The sequence below is a fragment of the Papio anubis genome, chromosome 8, assembly GCF_008728515.1.
Source record: "Papio anubis isolate 15944 chromosome 8, Panubis1.0, whole genome shotgun sequence".
NCBI classification, from domain to species: domain Eukaryota; kingdom Metazoa; phylum Chordata; class Mammalia; order Primates; family Cercopithecidae; genus Papio; species Papio anubis.
The window spans coordinates 85,478,645-85,501,242 of NC_044983.1; the positions used below are offsets into that span (position 1 = coordinate 85,478,645).

The 22,598-nt window shown below is 37.7% G+C and overlaps 1 protein-coding gene across 2 annotated transcripts in view; it reads left to right on the forward strand.

Annotated features, from left to right (window-relative positions):
* Positions 1-22,598, forward strand: part of DECR1 (2,4-dienoyl-CoA reductase 1) — a 44,952-nt gene that overhangs the window by 20,698 nt on the left and 1,656 nt on the right. For both annotated transcript variants that reach the window (XM_017962162.2, XM_009213292.3), the window contains 3 exons: positions 8,986-9,085; positions 14,823-14,895; positions 16,950-17,096. In XM_017962162.2, the coding sequence (XP_017817651.2) occupies positions 8,986-9,085; positions 14,823-14,895; positions 16,950-17,096 (320 nt within the window). The remainder of the gene's footprint in view (positions 1-8,985; positions 9,086-14,822; positions 14,896-16,949; positions 17,097-22,598) is intronic.

The window sequence follows — 22,598 nt, forward strand, 5'->3', positions numbered from 1 at the left end:
ATAAGCCTTTTATTTTCTTTCTTGCCTTATTTTACTGGATGGGACTTTCACTAAAATATTGAATAGTAGTGGTAAAAACTTAGATTCTGCTTGTTCCTACTATTAAGAACAAATCAAATACATGGAGGAAAGCAATTAGTTTTTCACTATTAATTATGATTTACCTGTAAGTTTTCATAAATATCCTTTATCAGCTTTAGGAAGTTCTCTTCTATATCTAGTTTGCTGATAGCTTTTTTAAAAAGTTATTATTATTATTATACTTTAAGTTCTAGGGTACATGTGCACAACGTGCAGGTTTGTTACATATGTATACATGTGCCATGTTGGTGTGCTGCACCTATTAACCCATCATTTACATTAGGTATATCTCCTAATGCTATCCCTCCCCCCTCCCCCTACCCCATTACAGGCCCCGGTGTGTGATGTTCCCTGCCCTGTGTCCAGGTGTTCTCACTGTTCAGTTCCCACCTGTGAGTGAGAGCATGTGGTGTTTGGTTTTCTGTCCTTGTGATAGTTTGCTGAGAATGATGGTTTCCAGCTTCATCCATGTCCCTAAAAAGGACGTGAACTCATCCGTTTTTATGGCTTCATAGTATTCCATGGTGTATATGTGTGACATTTTCTTAATCCAGTCTATCATTGATGAACATTTGGGTTGGTTCCAAGTCTTTGCTATTGTGAATAGGGCCACAATAAACATACGTGTGCATGTGTCTTTATAGCAGCATGATTTATAATCCTTCGGGTATATACTCAGTAATGGGATGGCTGGGTCAAATGGTATTTCTAGTTCTAGATCCTTGAGGAATTGTCACACTGTCTTCTACAATGGTTGAACTAGTTTACAGTCCCACCAACAGTGTAGAAGTGTTCCTATTTCTCCCTATCCTATCCAGCATCTGTTGTTTCCTGACTTTTTTTTTTTAATACTTTATGTTCTAGGGTACATGTGCACAGCATACAGGTTTGTTACATTTGTATACATGTGCGATGTTGGTGTGCTGCACCCATTAACTGGTCATTGACATCAGGTATATCTCCTAATGCTATCCCTCCCCCCTACCCCCACTCCACAACAGGCCCCAGTGTGTGATGTTCCCCTTCCTGTGTCCAAGTGTTCTCATTGTTCGATTCCCACCTATGAGTGAGAACATGCGATGTTTGGTTTTCTGTTCTTGCAGTAGTTTGCCGAGAATGATGGTTTCCAGCTTCATCCATGCCCCTACAAAGGACATGAACTCATCCTTTTTTATGGCTGCATAGTATTCCATGGTGTATATGTGCCACATTTTCTTAATCCAGTCTGTCATTGATGGACATTTGGGTTGGTTCCAAGTCTTTCCTATTGTGAATAATGCCACAGTAAACATACATGTTCATGTGTCTTTATAGCAGCATGATTTATAATTCTTTGGGTATATACCCAGTAATGGGATGGCTGGGTCAAATGGTATTTCTGGTTCTAGACCCTAGAGGAATTGCCACAGTCTTCCACAATGGTTGAACTAGTTTACAGTCCCACCAACAGTGTAAAAGTGTTCCTATTTCTCCACATCCTCTCCAGCATCTTGTTTCCTGACTTTTTAATGATCACCCTTCTAACTGATGTGAGATGGTATCTCGTTGTGGTTTTGATTTGCGTTTCTCTGATGGCTAGTGATGGTGAGCATTGTTTCATGTGTCTGTTGGCTGCATAAATGTCTTCTTTTGTGAAGTGTCTGTTCATATCCTTCGCCCACTTTTTGATGGGGTTGTTTGATTTTTCTCTTGTAAATTTCTTTAAGTTCTTTGTAGATTCTGGATATTAACCCTTTGTCAGATGGGTAGATTGTAAAAATATTCTTGTAAAAATATTCTCACTCTGATGGTAGTTTCTTTTGCTGTGCAGAAACTCTTCAGTTTAATTAGATCCCATTTCTCAATTTTGGCTTTTGTTGCCATTGCTTTTGGTGTTTTAGACATGAAGTCCTTGCCCATGCCTATGTCCTGAATGGTATTGCCTAAGTTTTCTTCTAGGGTTTTTATGGTTTTAGATCTGACATTTAAGTCTTTAATCCATCTTGAATTAATTTTCGTATAAGGTGTAAGGAAGGGATCCAGTTTCAACTTTCTACATATGGCTAGCCAGTTTTCCCAGCACCATTTAATAAATAGGGAATCCTTTCCCCATTGCTTGTTTTTGTCAGGGTTGTCAAAAATCGGATGGTTGTAGATGTGTGGTGTTATTTCTGAGGGCTCTGTTCTGTTCCATTGGTCTGTATCTCTGTTTTGGTACTAGTACCATGCTGTTTTGGTTACCATAGCCTTGTAGTATAGTTTGAAGTCAGGTAGCATGATGCCTCCAGCTTTCTTCTTTTGACTTAGGATTGTCTTGGCAATGCGGGCTCTTTTTTGGTTCTGTGTGAACTTTAAAGTAGTTTTTTCCAATTCTGTGAAGAAAGTCATTGGTAGCTTGATGGGGATGGCATTGAATCTATGAATTACCTTGGGCAGTATGGCCATTTTCACAATATTGATTCTTCCTATCCATGACTATGGAATGTTCTTCCATTTGTTTGTGTCCTCTTTTATTTCGTTGAGCAGTAGTTTGTAATTCTCCTTGAAGAGGTCCTTCGCATCCCTTGTAAGTTGGATTCCTAGGTATTTTATTCTCTTTGAAGCAATTGTGAATGGGAGTTCACTCATGATTTGGCAAATGCACCTTGTTTCAGAAGTGGGAAGAGTAGAGCATAGTGGAAAGCTTTCCTTATTTGTCAGTAGTGTGAGTGCAAGGTGTATGTTGCTTAGCATATGTATATAAGAACCACATGAGTACATTTTTTATATTGTGTCTACATATTTTTTCTAGAACAGTAGGTGCATCTAAAGAATATTTTAAAACACATTTTTAGTTATCTGTTGAAATTTATTAAGGCAGTGTTAGTATCCTTTTAAAATCACTTTTTGTAGAGTCATATCGTTTGATGGGAGAGTTCAACCTCATCAGTTAAAATTTCTTAGAGCAACTGTGTACCTTATTTTGGTGTTTTTTGAAGATAAGGTAAAGGTAAAGTGATTTGGGAATTTTGAAAAGAAATTTTTTTTCTTTCTAAGTAGTAATTAGAAATGTCTTGGCAAGGCAGTAGTAGTTACATAGTAGTTAAGAGTGCAGGCTCTAGAGCCTAACTGCCTAGTTCCAATCCTGGTTAATACTTGTTAGTCCTATCAACTTGGACAGATCAGCTTGCTGTGCCTGTCTTTTCTGTAAAATAATGTTAATAATAAAGCCTTTCTCCTAGGATTGCTCTAATGATTATATGAGCCAGTGTCTGTAAAATGTTAAGAATAGTTCCCGGGCCAGACTAGTACTCAGTAAATGTTAGTTATGAAAGAAAATGTTAAGTTTCCTCCAAGGTGGGTGTATTTTTACATCTTTTACAAGGGGACCATCAACTATCTGAAACTTAGGTTTTGACTCATAATTAAAATTGGTTAGAAAAACCAGAGCCCTGATATCACTTATTATAATTAAACTTAAAAATAACAGCCTACATGAGGGATGTATTTATATTAAATGTTTAAATGAGAAAAGTGTTTCCTTAGTAGATAATATTATTTATATAAGGTTATTCTAGTTTTTAAATGTTATAGTCCTATTTTGAGTAGCTTTTAGAGAATTAAAGATTTTTAGATTTTCATATGGGCTCTCATTGAAAAATGGCTGGGAGACAGGTATCCTCTGTGCTCCCATCAAAAAGACAGAGAAGTTTGTCTTCTTACCATGATTATCAGTAAGATTAATTGCTAGCAATAATAGTAGAAGAGTTAGAACTGCAACAACAGCTCAGTTGTGTATTTAGGCATACAAGGAGTTCAGTGTTGCTTATATGTGACGTATAATGCCTGAAGGGGTAGGAGATGAGGCCAAGCAATGTGGACTTTATCCTTTGGTGATAGGTAAAGTTAAACAAGGATTAAAAAAAATTCTTAAGATACTTTATTTCTGTTTGCTGGAAAATTGACATAATACACTATGCTAGTCCCCCATTGTGGCTACAACAAATGACCACAAACTTAACAGCTTAATATGTCAAACACTTATAATTTTATAATTCTGTTTTTCACAAGTAAATGCACAGAGTTGCTTGCCTGGTTTCTCCGCTTCAGATCTTATAGGCTAATATCAAGGAGTCACCCAGCAGAGCTCACGTCTTGGAGGCTCTAGAAAGACTCTATATACAGGCTCATTCAGGTCATTGGAAGAATCAAGTTCCTTGTGGTTGTAGGACTGAAGTGTATATGTTCATGGTTGCTGTCAGCTGAGGGCCACCCTATCTCCTAGGGACCTCTCTCTGATCCTTACATAGGGACTGGTACATCTCAGAGCCAGTAATACCACAATATGTCTTTCTCATGCTTGGGGATTGACTTTCCCTTCTACCACATCTCTCTTGCCTGCTCCTTAAAATTCATCTTTCTGACTACAGCCAGAGAAAGTTATCTGTTTTTAAGGGTTTATGTGATTAGACTATGTTACTTGGATAATCCCAGAAAGGTCCCTGTCTTAAATTCTGTAATCTTTCTTAACATCTTCAAAGTTATTTTGCCATGTAATATAAGAAATTCAGTTCTTAGGAATTAGGGCATGGGATCTTTAAGTGGGGTCATTCCGCCCACACATATTTCTTGTCTTGTTAGAAAGGAAACCCTCAGAACAACCAGAAAATTTTGAAATAAGTAAATAATCATGTAATATCTGTAAAGTAAAACATGCTTCCTTAGAATGGCACCCTTATGCACTGCTCAACCATGTGTAGCAGCCCTGACCTACCGGCGGTTCAACAAAGTCTTAGATGTGTCCATGAAACTAGGGGACTGGGATGCCTGTTGGAGTCTTGGCTTATACAGTTACCTTCCATTCTGGTGATGTTTCGTAACACAACTTGCCAAATTATTAATACACAGGTAGTAAATGGCAGTCTTTTTGCATGAGAGCAGAAGAGTAATAGGTGGAATCAATAACAGCAGTAAATTAACAAGTAGTTCTTAGAATCTAATGACATTTGCTGGACACTTCTTATGTTCCTGTTTTACAGGAGATAAATCTAGGGTCCAGAGCAGGGATGCGACTTCCCCAACGTCTCATAGCTGTACAGCTAGTAAATAGTGGAATCAATTTCTGAGCCCAGGTGTCTGTACTATTCCCCTTCTGTTGGTCACTGGAACTAAAATTGTTTAGTGAATCTTTCAGTTTTCATAGTTTGTACTGAAACCAGATTTTAGAGCTTTTGAATCTTTTAAATCATAATCTTGCACGTATCATAGCTTTTTTGATATATAATATGATTTTTGATGTTCTTTTATTACTATTTTTTCCATTTCAAAATAACGAAGGATGGGCTAGCATATTTATTTCATTTATTGCTTCCCTTCTCTATTTTCTTAACCTCATTAATAATATAAATTCATTTCTATTGTATGCTCTGAGCTGTTAGAAACTTGCCTTTTATAAAGCTTTTCCATGGGCAGTTATTCTAATTGAAATAATGGGACTCTGTACAAGAAGGAAAATAAATGTGACTAACCCTGGGGATCTAGGAATTCTTTGCTTTGCACTTTAGCACCACTGTTCATTTTTCTGAAGCTACTAATTGTTTCACCTTGCAGCATTAATGCTATTGGAACAGTGCAGTTTCAAACTTTTATCTCCCTTTTACACTCAGGAGAATTAAAAGCCACATTATCTCATTCTAAGAGGTGGGCTACCCAAATTTTCTAGGCTGAGAAAATAAAACCTAAAGGGATAAAGAGAATAGTAAAATAACTTTCATTTCAGCATCTAAATTGTGTTAGGATGGCTTAACTCCTTTCCCACGCTTGGAGAAATGTATCTGTTCAGTCTTAGTTGAAAGATAGTGCACTTTCCATTGGAGCATTTGCTTTATATTTGTCACTTTTAAAGCAGTTTTTTTTTTTTTTTTTTTGTAATTTTGCTATAAGAATGATGCAGTTAGCATCTGTTGTCAGTGTACTGTAATGGAGCTCACTAATGTTCTACATCCCTCCTCGTTCACAGAGTACGATTTTGGAAGCAAAGTAATTTTCAGTGATCTGAAAGCCTGTTTGATATATAAAAGGAGTTACCAGAATGACTAACATAACCATTCTTATTTTTTCCTATCCTCAAAATGGTACTCCTGCCCCCTCCTCCACCCCCGTGTTTCCCAGGATGTGCTGAGTTTTCTTTCTACTCTGGAAAATGCTGAGAGAAAGAGAAAGTAAATATATGGAGCAGAGAAAAAACTTATCTGAATATTCTTCAAAATACTTTCCTTGTAGTCCTTCAAATTTAAATTTCTAAAAGTATTTACTGTTATGTAAAATATGTAAACTTATTTTGATCCTCTTGCAAATATTATTGTCTTATCCAGTGTTATGAATAAATAAGAAGAGAAAAATCACTGATTTCTCAGGACCTAAAGATTACTCTTTTAAGCCTGCCTTCCTTCTTTCTTTCTTTCTTTCTTTCTTTCTTTCTTTCTTTCTTGCTTTCTTTCTTGCTTTCTTGCTTCCTTTCTTCCTTCCTTTCTTCCTTTCTTCCTTTCTTCCTTTCTTCCTTTCTTTCTTTCAGATGGAGTCTCGCTCTTGTCACACAGCCTGGAGTGCAATGGCATCATCTTGGCTCACTGCATCCTCTGCCTCCTGGTTTCAAGTGATTCTCCTGCCTCAGCCTCCTGAGTAGCTGGAATTACAGGCATGCCCTACCACACCTGGCTAATTTTTGTATTTTTAGTAGAGGCAGGGTTTCACCATGTTGGCCAGACTGGTCTCAAACTCCTGACCACAGGCGATCTGCTCCTCTTGGTCTCCCAAAGTGCTGGGATTACAGGCGAGAGCCACTGTGCCTGGCCTCATTCAGTTAATTTATTGAGAACCTGCTGTGTCCTAGATACTATTGACCACTATATGTACAGTGTCACTTTTTAATATAGCTTTTATACAGTCAGTTATTTTAAAAAGAAATTTAGAAAACAAGAAAAAATATTTTATATTTACCTGCATATTTACTATTTCTTTCCTTTTGACAATCTGTTTCTCTATAATGTCATTTTCATATCATCTTGATTTTTGAAGGGTATTTTTGATGGATGTGGAATTCAGAGTTAACAAGCTTCTTTCAGCACCTTAAAAATGTAGCTCCATTGTCTTCTAACTTATATTATTTTTAGAAATGAGAAGACAATGAAAATTTTTATCTGTGTTTGCGTATTTTTATTGTTTATTTTTACCTTTGGCTGCTATTAAGATTCTATATATCACTGGTTTTCAGTTATTGATTATGACAATGTCTTTATTTTTTTCCCCCTGTTTATCCTGCTTGGGATTCATTTAGCTTTCTGCATCTGTAAGTTACAGTTTTTACCAAATTTGGAATTTTTTAAGTCCTTATTCAAGTATGTTTTCTTCCTCTGTGACTCCAATTATACGTTTGTTAGAATGCTAGATACCGTTCCACAGGTCAGTGAGATTCTGGGTTTTTCCTCAGATTTTTTTTCCCATTTGTCTTTCATTTTAGATAGTTTATATTGCTGTGTCTTCGGATTCATGGATCTTTTCTTCTACAGCTAAGCTTATTTGTTCAGTTTTTCATTTCACATATTGTATTTTTGTGCTTTAGAAGCCATATTGGTTTCTATTTTGTATTTTCCATTTTTCTCATCATATTAATATTTTCAGTGAAATCTTTAAAAATATTTGTAATAGCATTAAAAGGCTATTTGTCTGCTACTTCTGTCTTCTCTGTCATTTCTGGGACTCTTTGTCTATTAGTCATTTTTCTCCTTGTTAGGTTTCTGTGTCTTTATGTGTAGTAATTTTTTATTGCATGCTGTGAATGCTATGTTGTTGTTGTGTACTTGTGTCTGTGTGTATTTTAATTTTTTTTTTTTGAGGTGTGTGATTTTTTTGTTATTTTGGAAAGCTTTTAAATTACTTGTGCATCAGCGTAATCATTTTTAAGGGTCATTTTAAAGCTTTATTTCAGCAAGTATATAGTAGTCTTTACTTTGGGGCTAATTTAACCCTCCTACTAACTCATGTTTTTTTTTCCTGAGCTCTCTACTGAAAGCCCTGAATGTTCAGTGAAGCTGCTTAGAACTCACATGTCTCCCAGCCCTATGCGAGCTCTGGGAATTGCATCACTTACAGCTTCCTGATAGTTGTTCTCTGCTTGGCCTCCTGGAATCTCACACTAAACATGTATAGCTTATTATTTATCTAAAGACTCATTGAGATTCCATGCAGCTTTATGGAGTTCTATTAATATCTCTGCCTACTTTCCTCCTTGGAGGAACTCTTAGAAACCTTAGTTTCCTCAGGCTCCCCAAACCGATCTCTATCTTCTTAACTCAGTGTGAATGCCATTTTCTGCTTAGGTTCCTCCTCCTCATCCTTCCATCTATATAGTACCTTTAGGCAGAAATCTAGAGTATTTCAGGGCTTATTCATTTTCCTTCTCTCAGAGATCATAGTCCTTCCCTGCCTGCTGTGCAGTATCTGTATATAATTGTAGCATATATCTTACTCAGTTTTCTTGATGTTTATAGCAGAAGGGTAAGTTCATTATGGCTGGAGGCAGAAGTCCCTGCTAGTTTAATTTTAATTCTGATTTATTCTTATTCAAGTAGTATTTAGTTAATGGGAATTCTGACCAGCTGATTATACAAGGTGCAATAGGGGCATGCCTCTGAGATTTGGGCTTTTGTATTGACTCACCAGGCATGCATTCCAAGTAAGTGCAGACCGGGCCATCCTAAATCACAAGATTAGTAGCAAGACATATCAATTTTCTTATTCTCTCATTAATTTAGAGTGAAGTTTTTAAAAATACTTCAGTTTTTCTTACACCCTCTTTAATCAGATCCCATTTTTATAAATCATGTTTTCCTTATGTGAAGTGATACAGCTGTATTGCTAATCAACTGTATCCTTTTAAAATTTCAGGAGCAGTATTTCTTGCTATTACCACTATCTATGCTGAGACTGGTTCAGGTTTTGTAGTACCAAGTGCTTCTGCCAAAGCAGGTGTGGAAGCCATGAGCAAGTAAGTACTTCCTTGTCAATCCTGTTGCTGAACGTAACTAATAGTTTGGTGGTGCAGGGAACTAAATTCTTGCTTTCTGGTGTCCATCCAGAGAAAAGTAAAACAAAGACTTGGATTCACCATGAGACACACATTTTATCTCCCAGATAAGTCTTATTTGTCTATAGCAGCATTGTCCTGTGGAACTTTCTGCAGTGATGGAAATGTTCTGTAAATATGCACTATCCAATAGCCACATGGAGATATTGAACCCTTGGAATATCCCACTATGACTGAGAAACTAAATTTTAAAAATTAATAGTTGTATATGGCTAGTGGCTATGTATTAGACACCACAGGACTATAGCTTTTTTGCTCTCCCAAAGATCTTTATCAGTGCCATCCCTAACCCCTCTCATAAGCACATCTTTATTCTTTTATTTCACATACTGTTTAAGGTTAATGGGACTAACACAGACTATGAGCACTTGCCAAGCCCAGTGGCCTTCTCTCAGCAGAGTATAACTGCTTTTTTTTTTTCCTCTGAGACAGGACTTCACTCTGTTGCCCAAGCTGGACTGCAGTGGCGCAATCATAGCTTATTGCGGCCTTAATCTCCCAGACTCAAGCAATCCTCCCACCTTAACCTCCCAAGTAGCTGGGACTACAGGGAGGTGCCACAGTGCCTGGCTAATTTTTAAAAATTGTAGAGATGAGGTCTTACTGTGTTGCCCATACTGGTCTGGAACTTCTGACCTCAAGAAATCATCCTGCCTCAGCCTCCCAAAGTGCTGGGATTACAGGCATGAGCCACCATACCCAGCCATGATTGCTTTTTGAATTTGTTCTCCATTGTCTTTGTTAAAATGGGGATTCTCATCATTTCATTGCTTGTCTGGCTTGCTGTAATCACGGTATATTTCTTTGCTACCAATCTCTTCCCCTTGTATTTTTTATTCACATTTTCACCAGAATTATCTTTCTAAGAACATGTATGTCTGCTCACGACACTCCCCAGCTAAAAATCTTAGATCATTTCCTGTCACTCTTTGGAATAAAAGCCAGAACTCACTATGGCATTCTAAACAGACTTGTCTCTGGCCATTGTTAATTAATTTATTTATTCAATAAGTATTTATTGTATACCTTATATGTGCTTCGTCCTAGGGATATGATAGTGATGGAAATAGAACAGTCCTCATTGTCAGCTGAGTTTAAATTTTTTACTATTCCATTTATTATTTCCATGCTTTAATTTCCATTAACTGTTCCATGTTTCCCTAAACGTACCATACAGCTTTCATATGTCTATGCCTGAGTTATATTGTTGTTGGAATTTTGCTGTGATGTTTTGCTTACTTCCTTTGGGATGTTTTCTCTGTAATCATTTCCTCCTCTCTGCCTTAAAACTTTGTTTAATCCAATCTAGTGAGAGGACAAACACTAATAAGTAGATTCTAAAATGAAGGTAATATACCAATATAGCAGAGGCAGAGAGCAGGGCATGGCCGGCTGGAGTGCAATGGTGCGATCTTGGCTCACCACAACCTGTACCTCCTGGGTTCAAGTGATTTTCCTGCCTCAGCCTTCCAAATAGCTGGGATTACAGGCATATGCCACCACACCTGGCTAATTTTGTACTTTTAGTAGAGATGGGGTTTCTCCGTTAACATTAAGCAATCTGACTTCCCCACTTCAGCATGAGTTCTGTGAGAGAAAGGGCCATATGTTTGCATCCTCATTACCCAGAAGGTTCTGGTCCATAGCTGGTGCTCCATGCTTGTTCAGCTGAATTGTGGTACTCTTCTTTTAGTAGTCCCAGAGCATTTTTAATATTTAAGTCAGTAAATACACATTAGTTTGAGACAGAAAGAAATATTTATTCACAAGCTGAATCTTAGTCTGAATAGAGATAATTACCATTTTTAAGGTCATGTGGTGTTGGAAATAAAGGATGAGAACTTGACTATTTTGGCAGCATTTGTTCAATGTCAATATTTGTTTTGTGAGAACCCTTCAATGTTGTTAGAAGTTTTCATCTCATGTCCTTTAAGAACTGATTTGGTGCTGCTTTTATTGTGTTCCTGCATATAATAGATGCTCAGTAAACATGTGCCTTCCTTTACAGCTTGAGTTGCCATCAACCTTCTTCTCATACTTTATAGTACACAGTCATACTAAATAAGGCATTGTAGGTTCCCAAATTCTACATGTTGTTTGGGCCCTTGTCCTTTACTCATACTGACCCATATGCCTTGGCTGTCTTCCTTTCTCCATCTGTATTAGTCCGTTCTCACGCTGCTACGAAGAAATACCTGAGACCGGGTAATTTATAAAGAAAAGAGCTTTAATTGACTCACAGTTCCACATGGCTAGGGAGGCCTCAGGAAACTTACAATCATGGTGGAAGGCACCTATTCACAGGGCAGCAAGAGAGAGAATGAGTGCCATGTGAAGGGGGAAACCCCTTATAAAACTGTGAGATCTTGTGAGAACTCACTCACTATCGCGAGAACAGCATGGGGAAAACTGCCTTCAGGATTCAGTTTTGTCTACCTGGTCCCACCCTTGACATGTGGGGATTATTACAATTCAGGGTGAGATTTGGGTGGGGACACAGAGCCAAACCATGTCACCATCCTACCTCCTTAATCTGTCAGCTCCTCCTTTCTCCTGCCTTTTGCAGCAAACTCCTAATCCTTCTTCACCCGTCAGCTCAAATGTTACCTCTTCAGAGAAGGCTTCCCTGTCACTCCCACTTAGGTTCTTCTTCTTTTAAGCAGGTATGGCTCACATCACACAATTCCCAGCCTAGTAACTAATTCATTATATAACCAAGCTCACCTCTCTTGAGAGGGAGGGACTGCTCTTTTGAGAGCAGGGACTGACTTTATTTGAGGCTAAGCAGTATTTATAGTATTGATACATGGTAAGTATATGATAAACATTTGTTGAATGAACAATAATAATGGCTAACATATTGAATATATTGTTCTTAGCATCTTAACATGCAGAGCTAACTGTATGAGGTAGATTCATTATCAGATTACAGTAGTTCTTCAGTATATCAGCTAGCTTAATGACTGTTGAAAGATCATGCTAGCAATTGAACAAATGTATCTGACACACCTCTGAGCACAGAGAGGATGGCTTTTCCTCTAGGCAGATTTTCTTAACAGGTTGCTCAGTTTTTCATAGGATAATATAGACTCTGCTCAGTACAGTAATTCTATTAAGACATGAAGCAATTTAGAGTACATACACTATAAATAAATGTCCAGGGTAGCTATGGCAATGAAGTTTGTCAAAAACATCACTCAGAGAAGCAATTTTTATGTATGTTCTGTCTGAAAGAGATACAGCCCACCTATTTCTCTAAAATACATTCATGGATTAAGTCAGATTAACAGGCTATCTTTACATGTACCCTATTCTGTAGAACTGGTTTTACTGAATTGACCTTTGAAGTGATGCTGTAAGACTGTATTAATGGATGTCTGATAGTTTCATAGAACTTAGCCCATTTTTAAAATTGTTATACTTTACATTCTGGGATACATGTCCAGAATGTGCAGGTTTGTTACATAGGTATACATGTGCCATGGTGGTTTGCAGCACCCATCAAGCCGTCATTTACATTAGGTATTTCTTCTAATGCTATCCCTCTCCTAGTTCCCCAACCCTCGACAGGCCCAGTGTGTGATGTTCCCCTCCCTGTGTCCATGTGTTCTCATTGTTCAGCTCCCACTTATGAATGAGAACTTGCGGTGTTTGGTTTTCTGTTCTTGCGATAGTTTCCTCAGAATGATGGTTTTCAGCTTCATCCACTTCCCTGCAAAGTATATGAACTCATCCTTTATTATGGCTGCATAGTATTCCATGGTGTATATGTGCCACATTTTCTTTATCCAGTCTATCATTGATGGGCATTGGGGTTGGTTCTAAGTCTTTGCTATTAAGAACAATGCTGCAATAAACATATGTGTGCATGTGTCTTTATAATAGAATGATTTATAATCCTTTGGGTATATACCCAGCAATGGGATTGCTGGGTCAAATGGTATTTCTGGTTCTAGATCCTTGAGGAATCACCACACTCTCTCCCACAATGGCTGAACTAATTTACACTCCCACCAACAGTGTAAAAGTGTTCCTATTTCTCAACATCCCCTCCAGCATCTGTTGTTTCCTGACTTTTTAATGATTGCCATTCTAACTGGCGTGAGATGATATCTCATTGTAGTTTTGATTTGCATTTCTCTAATGATCAGTGATGATGAGCTTTTTTTTTTTCATAGTTTGTTGGCTGCATAAATATCTTCTTTTGAGAAGTGTCTGTTCATATCCTTTGGCCACTTTTTGATGGGGTTGCTTGTGTTTAATTTGTTTAAGTTCTTTGTAGATTCTGGATATTAGCCCTTTATCAGATGGATACATTGCAAAGCTTTTCTCCCATTCTGTAGGTTGCCTGTTCACTCTGATGATGCTTTCTTTTGCTGTGCAGAAGCTCTTTGGTTTAATTAGATCCCATTTGTCAACTTTGAACTTAGCTTATTTTATCTATTGCAAGGATACAGTATCTTAAGGAGATTGTTATACTACACAATTTTCCTTTTGTAAGTCTAGAAAGACTTAAACAATTTTTCGTATTAGAAACAATTGTGCTTTTCCTGAACAATTAGCTTGCCTTTCCTTTATGGGTACTGTGGATTGTGTAACTGATTAGGCTTACCTTTTTTGTATAGAGTCATGGGATGAATAGATACCAGTTTGTGATGTGACTGTTGCAGTTATATGGAATGTCACACACTTCAGTAAATGTAGATATTAACTTCATTCTTGGCTCCATTATATTTCGTTATCCTGGCTTTTCTCTCTCTTTATCTTGCTTTTTTTTCTTTCCTTCTTTCTTTCAAATTATCCTGTCTTCCTCATTTGCATTATATGTATTCTTTTAAGCTACCTTGTCATTATTTGAAATTACATTAAGTATATATACACACAAATATATGTATGAATGTAAATTCCTAAAATGAATTTAGATTTTAAAAGAGCTATCTGTAAAGTAAGCTTTTAAAACAACTTACTTTGAAGGTCTTTGTTTGCTATTAGTGTTATATTTTGCTTCAGGACATTAAGCAAGATTTTGTTAGATTCCTATTTCCTTTCAAGTTTAGTTCAACAATTATATTACAGCCTAGTTAGACATGGATGTGGTTAATATTTTCAGTCGATGTAATCTTTTACTCAAATAAAACACTTGTGATGTTATAGACATTGTAATCCAATGTACAGGGCTATGAGTAAAGTTATAATGAACTTTGTAACTATGACTCAACTCCAGAAAACATGAGGGAAGGGCATAAAGCACTCACGTTTTTATGTGAGTAACGAATACCTACTCTAAAAATGTATATTGACATTGGACTTCATATTCTAAACTACAAATGGTAGGTGGTATAGCATAGTGGTTAAGGACACGAAAATGTAAAGGGTAGGTTGTACAGTAGAGTGACTAAGGGTACAGACTGAAGCTAGACCTCTTCAGATTGACAAATTGGCCATTTGACATAGAGAAAATTATTTAACCTCTCTGTGCCTTAGTTACATTATCTGTAATATAGGGAGCAATAATAGTACCTACCTCTTGGGGTTGTAATCTCTGACATGTAGTAAGCATCTAGTGAGTCTCAGTTATTACTGTTTTTAACATATGGTATAATATCTCAGAATGTATGTTGTTGATTTTAATTTTTAGGTCTCTTGCAGCTGAATGGGGTAAATATGGAATGCGATTCAATGTGATTCAACCAGGGCCTATAAAAACCAAAGTAAGTTGTATTTTGCTTGTTATCACATTGTGAATGATTAAATAATGAAACACTGATAGATATATTCTGGTTGTTGTGTAAAGGACTTTCCAGAGATGCCTGGGTTTAGAGCCCTGGTTCTAAGGAAGAGGCCTTTGCCTTTATTCATTATCGAATATAAGAAATAAGGAGGCGGGCAGGAATATAGCAGCTATGCAATTTCTTCATAATGTCAATTTCAGTGTCTTAATCTTTTGGGATCTTTTATGCCATCAGTGTTGGCACTTTATCTGATTTGCTTCAGTGGTTATTGTCCTGTATTTGTTAACTTTCGTGACATTTTAAAGGGTCTTACATTGTCTGACGTCCTTTTTTAAAAAAAAAATCAAGGAAGTGTAACTATATTTATAGTTTGAGAGATGCTCCAGTAACTTATTATACAGTCTTTGTCTTGCTATAGGTAGGTAGCATTTTCCTTGACTCATGCTTGTGCCCTTTCACTCTCAGTCAATTATACATGTCATCTAACGCCCACATCTCTCTGATTATGAATCCTTCTGACAGCATGGATTTCACCTGTAAGTAATAATCCTTGCAGATACTCATTGCAACTTGTAATTATCTCTAATGTTGTCACAGATGTTGCTCAGAATGTCCACAGCTTCTCTGCTCTCTCATTATTCCAAAATAACTTCACCCTCACACTTCTCTTGGTTTTTACCTAAAGCAGGTATTTATAATGCCAACCAGATGTAATGTTGAAAGGTCAGGCAAAATTTGGTAACTTGTTTCAGTTGTGTAAACATATTGGAAAATAGTACTAAGGGATATTTGGGTTATAGGTAGCTCTGGGTATTAATTAATAACTTGGAAATGTCCATATTAGTTTATTTAGCAGTTTAAAGGATGGGAAGTAGAAATAAAAACTTCCTGAGTGATTGCAACTTGATTGACTATCTTATTTATCTGACAATTCAATACTAAACAGTCTAATACAGTTAGTGGAAAGAAACTTAAAAACATAACATTAAAACACATGATTCAGGGTGGCCCTGTCCTAAGCATATCTGAAAAGAGGCTTATAGACACAAATGCTTCTCTCCAGGATACCAATATCTAGGGAAAAATCACCTGCGTTTTATTTATTTATTTAACCTATCTTTATTGACTGTTCACTGTATGCAAGGATACTGAGAAAGATACAGAAATATCTCTAAGAAAGTGCTTACCACTAAGTTTATAGTCTAGCCACTGAGATAGGAGTTGTACCCAAATAATAACTATTTACTGTTAAAGAGATTAAAAGAAAACTGAAGTGTAGAATCTCCCTGGCATGCACTTTTTAGAACCAGGATTGGGACCAGTTGCTACCCCTTGTCTCTGGGCTTTATACCCTCCTGGGAAGAACTGGAGGTCTCTCATGGAGTCCTCTGAGTGTTTGTTCTGTCTTCTGGCTGCGTTATTGAGGAAAACTGTCACCTAAACTTCAAGGCACTAGTACAGAAAAATCCAGTTGTTTTTATTAATCAGTGCACATCCATAATTCATCCTGGTTTGTTCCTTCACATCACTGACAGAAAGCAAATTGTTTGGCAAATTTAGTTATAGTTTTTCTCTGTCTAGAATCTAATTGAATTTCTACATCCTTGTTTTCTTCCTTTTCTAATATTTTGGGATGAAAGAAAAGGAATTTCCTCTTAAATATTTCCTATGAGCCACTTTTCTGTGTTTATTAAATGAAAAGCCAGTAATACCACTGCCTTTACCACCTAAGCTTGTACATATTTCAGAGTACCTTTATATACATTTTTTCATTTGATGCTTATAACAGTTTTGTGAGGTAGCTAAGATAGATATCCTCATTTTACATAGAAGAAACTAAGATTAAAAGGGTTATATTTTCCAGTGATCTATTTTTTTTTTAAAGAAAAATTTGGTGAAATTGTTTTTTACTTACAAAGCCTGAGGTTTTAAGCTGCATGGTAGCATGCCATTTTATACACATTTTTTTCTTAAGTAGGAAAGGAGTTGATTGAAAAACCCAACACAACCCAATTGTTTTCTTAATTTCTAAGGGTGCCTTTAGCCGTCTGGACCCAACTGGAACATTTGAGAAAGAAATGATTGACAGAATTCCCTGTGGTCGCCTGGGGACTATAGAAGAACTCGCAAATCTTGCTGCTTTCCTTTGTAGTGATTATGCTTCTTGGATTAATGGAGCAGTAAGCATTGTTTATTTCTTTTCACTTTTTTTTTCAGGAGTGTGTTTGGGGCAGGGAAGTCTGTTCTGGAACCAATCCTGACAATGCTAAATGTAAATATGATTTAAAATACGTATTTAGCTGTAAATAATATAAAAATATTATATATATTGTTTAAACTATGACATTTATTCAGTGATGTATTAGTCCGTTCTCACACTGCTAAAGACATACCTGCGACTGTAATTTAGAAAGAAAAGAGGTATAAGGGAAGCGCAAGGAGTCAGGGAATTCCCTTTCCTAGCAAAGGGAAGCCTTGACAGATGGTACCTGGAAAATTGGAACACTCCCACCCTAATACTGCACTTTTCCAATGGTCTTAGCAAACGGCCCACCAGGAGATTATATCCAGCACCTGGCTTGGACGGTCCTATGCCCACAGAACCTCACTCAGTGCTGGCACAGCAGTCTGAGATCGAAATGCAAGGCCACAGCAAGACTGGGGGAGGAGCATCTGCCAATGCTGAGGCTTGAATAGGTAAACAAAGTGGCCCAGAAGCTCAAACTGGGTGGAGCCCACCGAAGCTCAGAGAGGCCTGCCTGCCTCTGTAGACTCCACCTCTGAGGGCAGGGCATAGCTGAACAAAAGGCAGCAGAAACTTCTGCAGACTTAAAGGCCCCTGTCTGACAGCTTTCAAGAGAGTAGTGGTTCTCCCAGCACGGAGTTTGAGATCTGAGAACGGACAGACTGCCCCCGCAAGTGGGTCCCTGACCCCTGAGTAGCCTAACTGGGAGACACCTCCCAATAGGGGCCGACTGAAACCTCATAAAACCGGGTCCGCTCTGAGACGAAGCTTCCAGAGGAACGATCGGGCAGTAACATTTGCCGTTCTGCAATATTTGCTGTTCTGTAGCCTCCACTGGTGATACCCAGGCAAACAGCATCTGGAGTGGACCTCCAGCACACTCCAGCAAACTCCAGCAAAACAGACCTGCAGCTGAGGGTCCTGACAGAAGGAAAACTAACAAACAGAAAGGACATCCACACCAAAACCCCATCTGTGTATCACCATCATTAAAGACCAAATGTAGACAAAACCTCAAAGATGGGGAGAAACAAGAGCAGAAAAGCTGAAAATTCTAAAAATTAGAGCAGCTCTTCTCCTCCAAAGGAATGCAGCTCCTCGCCAGCAATGAAACAAAGCTGGATGCAGAATGACTTTGATGAGTTGAGAGAAGAAGGCATTAGACGATCAGTAATAACAAACTTCTCCAAGCCAAAGGAAGATGTTCAAACCCATTGCAAAGAAGCTAAAAACCTTGAAAAAACATTAGACAAATGGCAAGCTAGAATAAATAGCATAGAGAAGACCTTAAATGATCTGATGGAGCTGAAAACCGTGGCATGAGAACTACGTGACACATGCACAAGCTTCAGTAGCTGATTTGATCAAGTGGAAGAAAGGGTATCAGTGATTAAAGATCAAATGAATGAAATGAAGCGAGAAGAGAAGTTTAGAGAAAAAAGAGTAAAACGAAATGAACAAAGCCTCCAAGAAATATGGGACTATGTGAAAAGACCAAATCTACATCTGATTGGTGTACCTGAAAGTGACGGGGAGAATGGAACCAAGTTGGAAAACACTCTTCAGGATATGACCCAGGATATGACCCCAACCTACCAAGGCAGGCCAACATTCAAATTCAGGAAATACCGAGAATGCCACAAAGATACTCCTCGAGAAGAGCAACTCCAAGACACATAATTGCCAGATTCACCAAAGTTGAAATGAAGGAAAAAATGTTAAGGGCAGTCAGAGAGAAAGGTCGAATTACCCACAAAGGGAAGCCCATCAGACTAAGAGTGGATCTCTCGGCAGAAACTACAAGCTAGAAGAGAGTGGAGGCCAATATTCAACATTCTTAAAGAAAAGAATTTTCTACTCAGAATTTCATATCCAGCCAAACTAAGTTTCATAAGTGAAGGAGAAATGAAATCCTTTACAGACAAGCAAATGCTTAGAGATTTTGTCACTACCAGGCCTGCCTTACAAGAGCTCCTAAAGGAAGCATTAAACTTGGAAAGGAACAACTGGTACCAGCCACTGCAAAAACATGCCAAATTGTAAAGACCATCGATGCCAGGAAGAAACTGCATCAACTAATGAGCAAAATAACCAGCTAACATCATAATGACAGGATCAAGTTAACCTTAACTGTAAATGGGCTAAATGCTCCAATTAAAAGACACATACTGGCAAATTGGATAAAGAGTCAAGACCCATCAGTGTGCTGTATTCAGGAGACCCATCTCATGTGCAGAGACACACATAGGCTTAAAATAAAGGGATGGAGGAAGATCTACCAAGCAAATGGTAAACAACAAAAAAAGCAGGAGTTGCAATCCTAGTCTCTGATAAAACAGACTTTAAACCAACAAAGATCAAAAGAGACAAAGAAGGCCATTACATAACAGTAAAGGGATCAGTTCAACAAGAAGAGCTAATTATCCTAAATATATATGCACCCAATGCAGGAGCACCCAGATCCATAAAGCAAGTTCTTAGAGACCTACAAAGAGACTTAGACTCCCACACAATAATAATGGGAGACTTTAGCACCCCACTGTCAACATTAGATAGGTCAACGAGACAGAAAGTTAACAAGGATACCCAGGAATTGAACTCACCTCTGCACCAAGCAGACCTAATAGACATCTACAGAACTCCCACCCCAAATCAACAGAATATACATTCTTCTCAGCACCACATCACACTTATTCCAAAATTTACCACATAGTTGGAAGTAAAGCACTCCTCAGCAAATGTAAAAGAACAGAAATTGTAACAGACTGTCTGTCAGACCACAGTGCAATCAGACTAGAACTCAGGATTAAGAAACTCACTCAAAACTGCTCAACCACAAGGAAACTGAACAATCTGCTCCTGAATGACTACTGGGTACGTAACAAAATGAAAACAGAAATAAAGATGTTCTTTGAAGCCAATGAGAAAAAAGACACAACATACCAGACTCTCTGGGACACATTTAAAGCAGTGTGTAGAGGGAAATTTATAGCACTAAATGCCCACAAGAGAAAGCAGGAAAGATCTAAAATTGACACCCTAACATCACAATTAAAAGAACTAGAGAAGCAAGAGCAAACACGTTCAAAAGCCAGCAGAAGGCAAGAAATTACTAAGATCAGAGCAGAACTGAAGGAGATAGAGACATCAACAACCCTTCAAAAAAATCAATGAATCCAGGAGCTGGTTTTTTGAAAAGATCAACAAAATTGATAGATCACTATCAAGACTAATAAAGAAGGAAAGAGAGAAGAATCAAATAGACACAATAAAAAATGATAAAGGGGATATCACCACCAATCTCACAGAAATACAAACTCCCATCAGATAATACTATAAACACCTCTACACAAATAAACTAGAAAATCTAGAAGAAATGGATAAATTCCTGGACACATACACCCTCCCAAGACTAATCCAGGAAGAAGTTGAATCCCTGAATAGACCAATAACAGGCTCTGAAATTGAGGCAATAATTAATAGCCTACCAACCAAAAAATGTCCAGGACCAGACAGATTCACAGCTGTATTCTACCAGAGGTACAAAGAGGAGCTGGTACCATTCCTTCTGAAACTACCCCAATCAATAGAAAAAGAGGGAATCCTCCCTAATTCATTTTATGAGGCCAGCATCATCCTGATACCAAAGCCTGTCAGAGACACAACAGAAAAAGAGAATTTCAGACCAATATCCCTGATGAACATTGATGTAAAAATCCTCAATAAAATACTGGCAAACTGAATTTAGCAGCACATCAAAAAGCTTATCCACCATGATCAAGTTGACTTCATCCCTCAGATGCAAGGCTGGTTCAACATATGCAAATCAATAAACATAATGCATCATATAAACAAAACCAAAGACAAAACCACATGAATATCTTAATAGATGCAGAAAATGCCTTCGACAAAATTCAACAGCCCTTCATGCTAGAAACTCTCAATAAACTAGGTATTGATGGGACATATCTCAAAATAATAAGAACTATTTACGATAAACCCACAGCCAATATCATACTGAATGGGCATAAACTGGAAGCATTCCCTTTGAAAACTGGCACAAGACAGGGATGCCCTCTCTCACCACTCCTATTCAACATAGTGTTGGAAGTTCTGGCCAGGGCAATCAGGCAGGAGAAAGAAATAAAGGGTATTCAGTTAGGAAAAGAGGAAGTCAAATTGTCCCTGTTTGCAGATGACATGATTATATATTTAGAAAACCCCATCATCTCAGCCCAAAATCTCCTTAAGCTGATAAGCAACTTCAGCAAAGTCTCAGGATACAAAATCAATGTGAAAAAATCACAAGCATTCCTATACACCAATAACAGACAAACAGAGAGTCAAATCATGAGTGAACTCCCATTTACCATTGCTTCAAAGAGAATAAAATACCTAGGAATCTAACTTATAAGGGATGTGAAGGACCTCTTCAAGGAGAACTACAAACCACTGCTCAATGAAATAAAAGAGGACACAAACAAATGGAAGAACATTCCATACTCATGGATAGGAAGAATCAATGTTATGAAAGTGGCCACACTGCCCAAGGTAATTTATAGATTCAGTGCCATCCCCTTTAAGCTACCAATGACTTTCTTCACAGAATTGGAAAAAACTAAATTTCATATGGAACCAAAAAAGAGCCCGCATTGCCAAGACAATCCTAAGCCAAAAGAACAAAGCTGGAGGCATCATGCTACCTGACTTCAAACTATACTACAAGGCTACGGTAACCAAAACAGCATGGTACTGGTACCAAAACAGAGATATAGAGCCATGGAACAGAACAGAGCCCTCAGAAATAATACCACACATCTACTACCATCTGATTTTTGACAAACCTGACAAAAAAAAAGAAATGGGGAAAGGATTCCCTATTTATTAAATGGTGCTGGGAAAACTGGCTAGCCATATGTAGAAAGCTGAAACTGGGTCCCTTCCATCTTATGCAAAAATTAATTCAAGATGGATTAAAGACTTAAATGTTAGACCTGAAACCATAAAAACCCTAGAAGAAAACCTAGGCAATACCATTCAGGACATAGGCATGGGCAAGGACTTCATGACTAAAACACCAAAAGCAATGGCAGCAAAAGCCAAAATTGACAAATGGGATCTTATTAAACTAAAGAGCTTCTGCACAGCAAAAGAAACTACCATCAGAGTGAACAGGCAACCTACGGAATGGGAGAAAATTTTTACAATCTACGCATCTGACAAAGGGCTAATATCCAAAATCTACTGAGAACTTAAAGAAATTTACAAGAAAAAATCCATCCCATCAAAAAGTGGGTGAAGGATATGAACAGATACCTCTCAAAAGAAGATATTTATGCAGCCAACAGACACATGAAAAAAATGCTCATCATCACTGGACATCAGAGAAATGCAAATCAAAACTACAATGAGATACCATCTCACACCAGTTAGAATG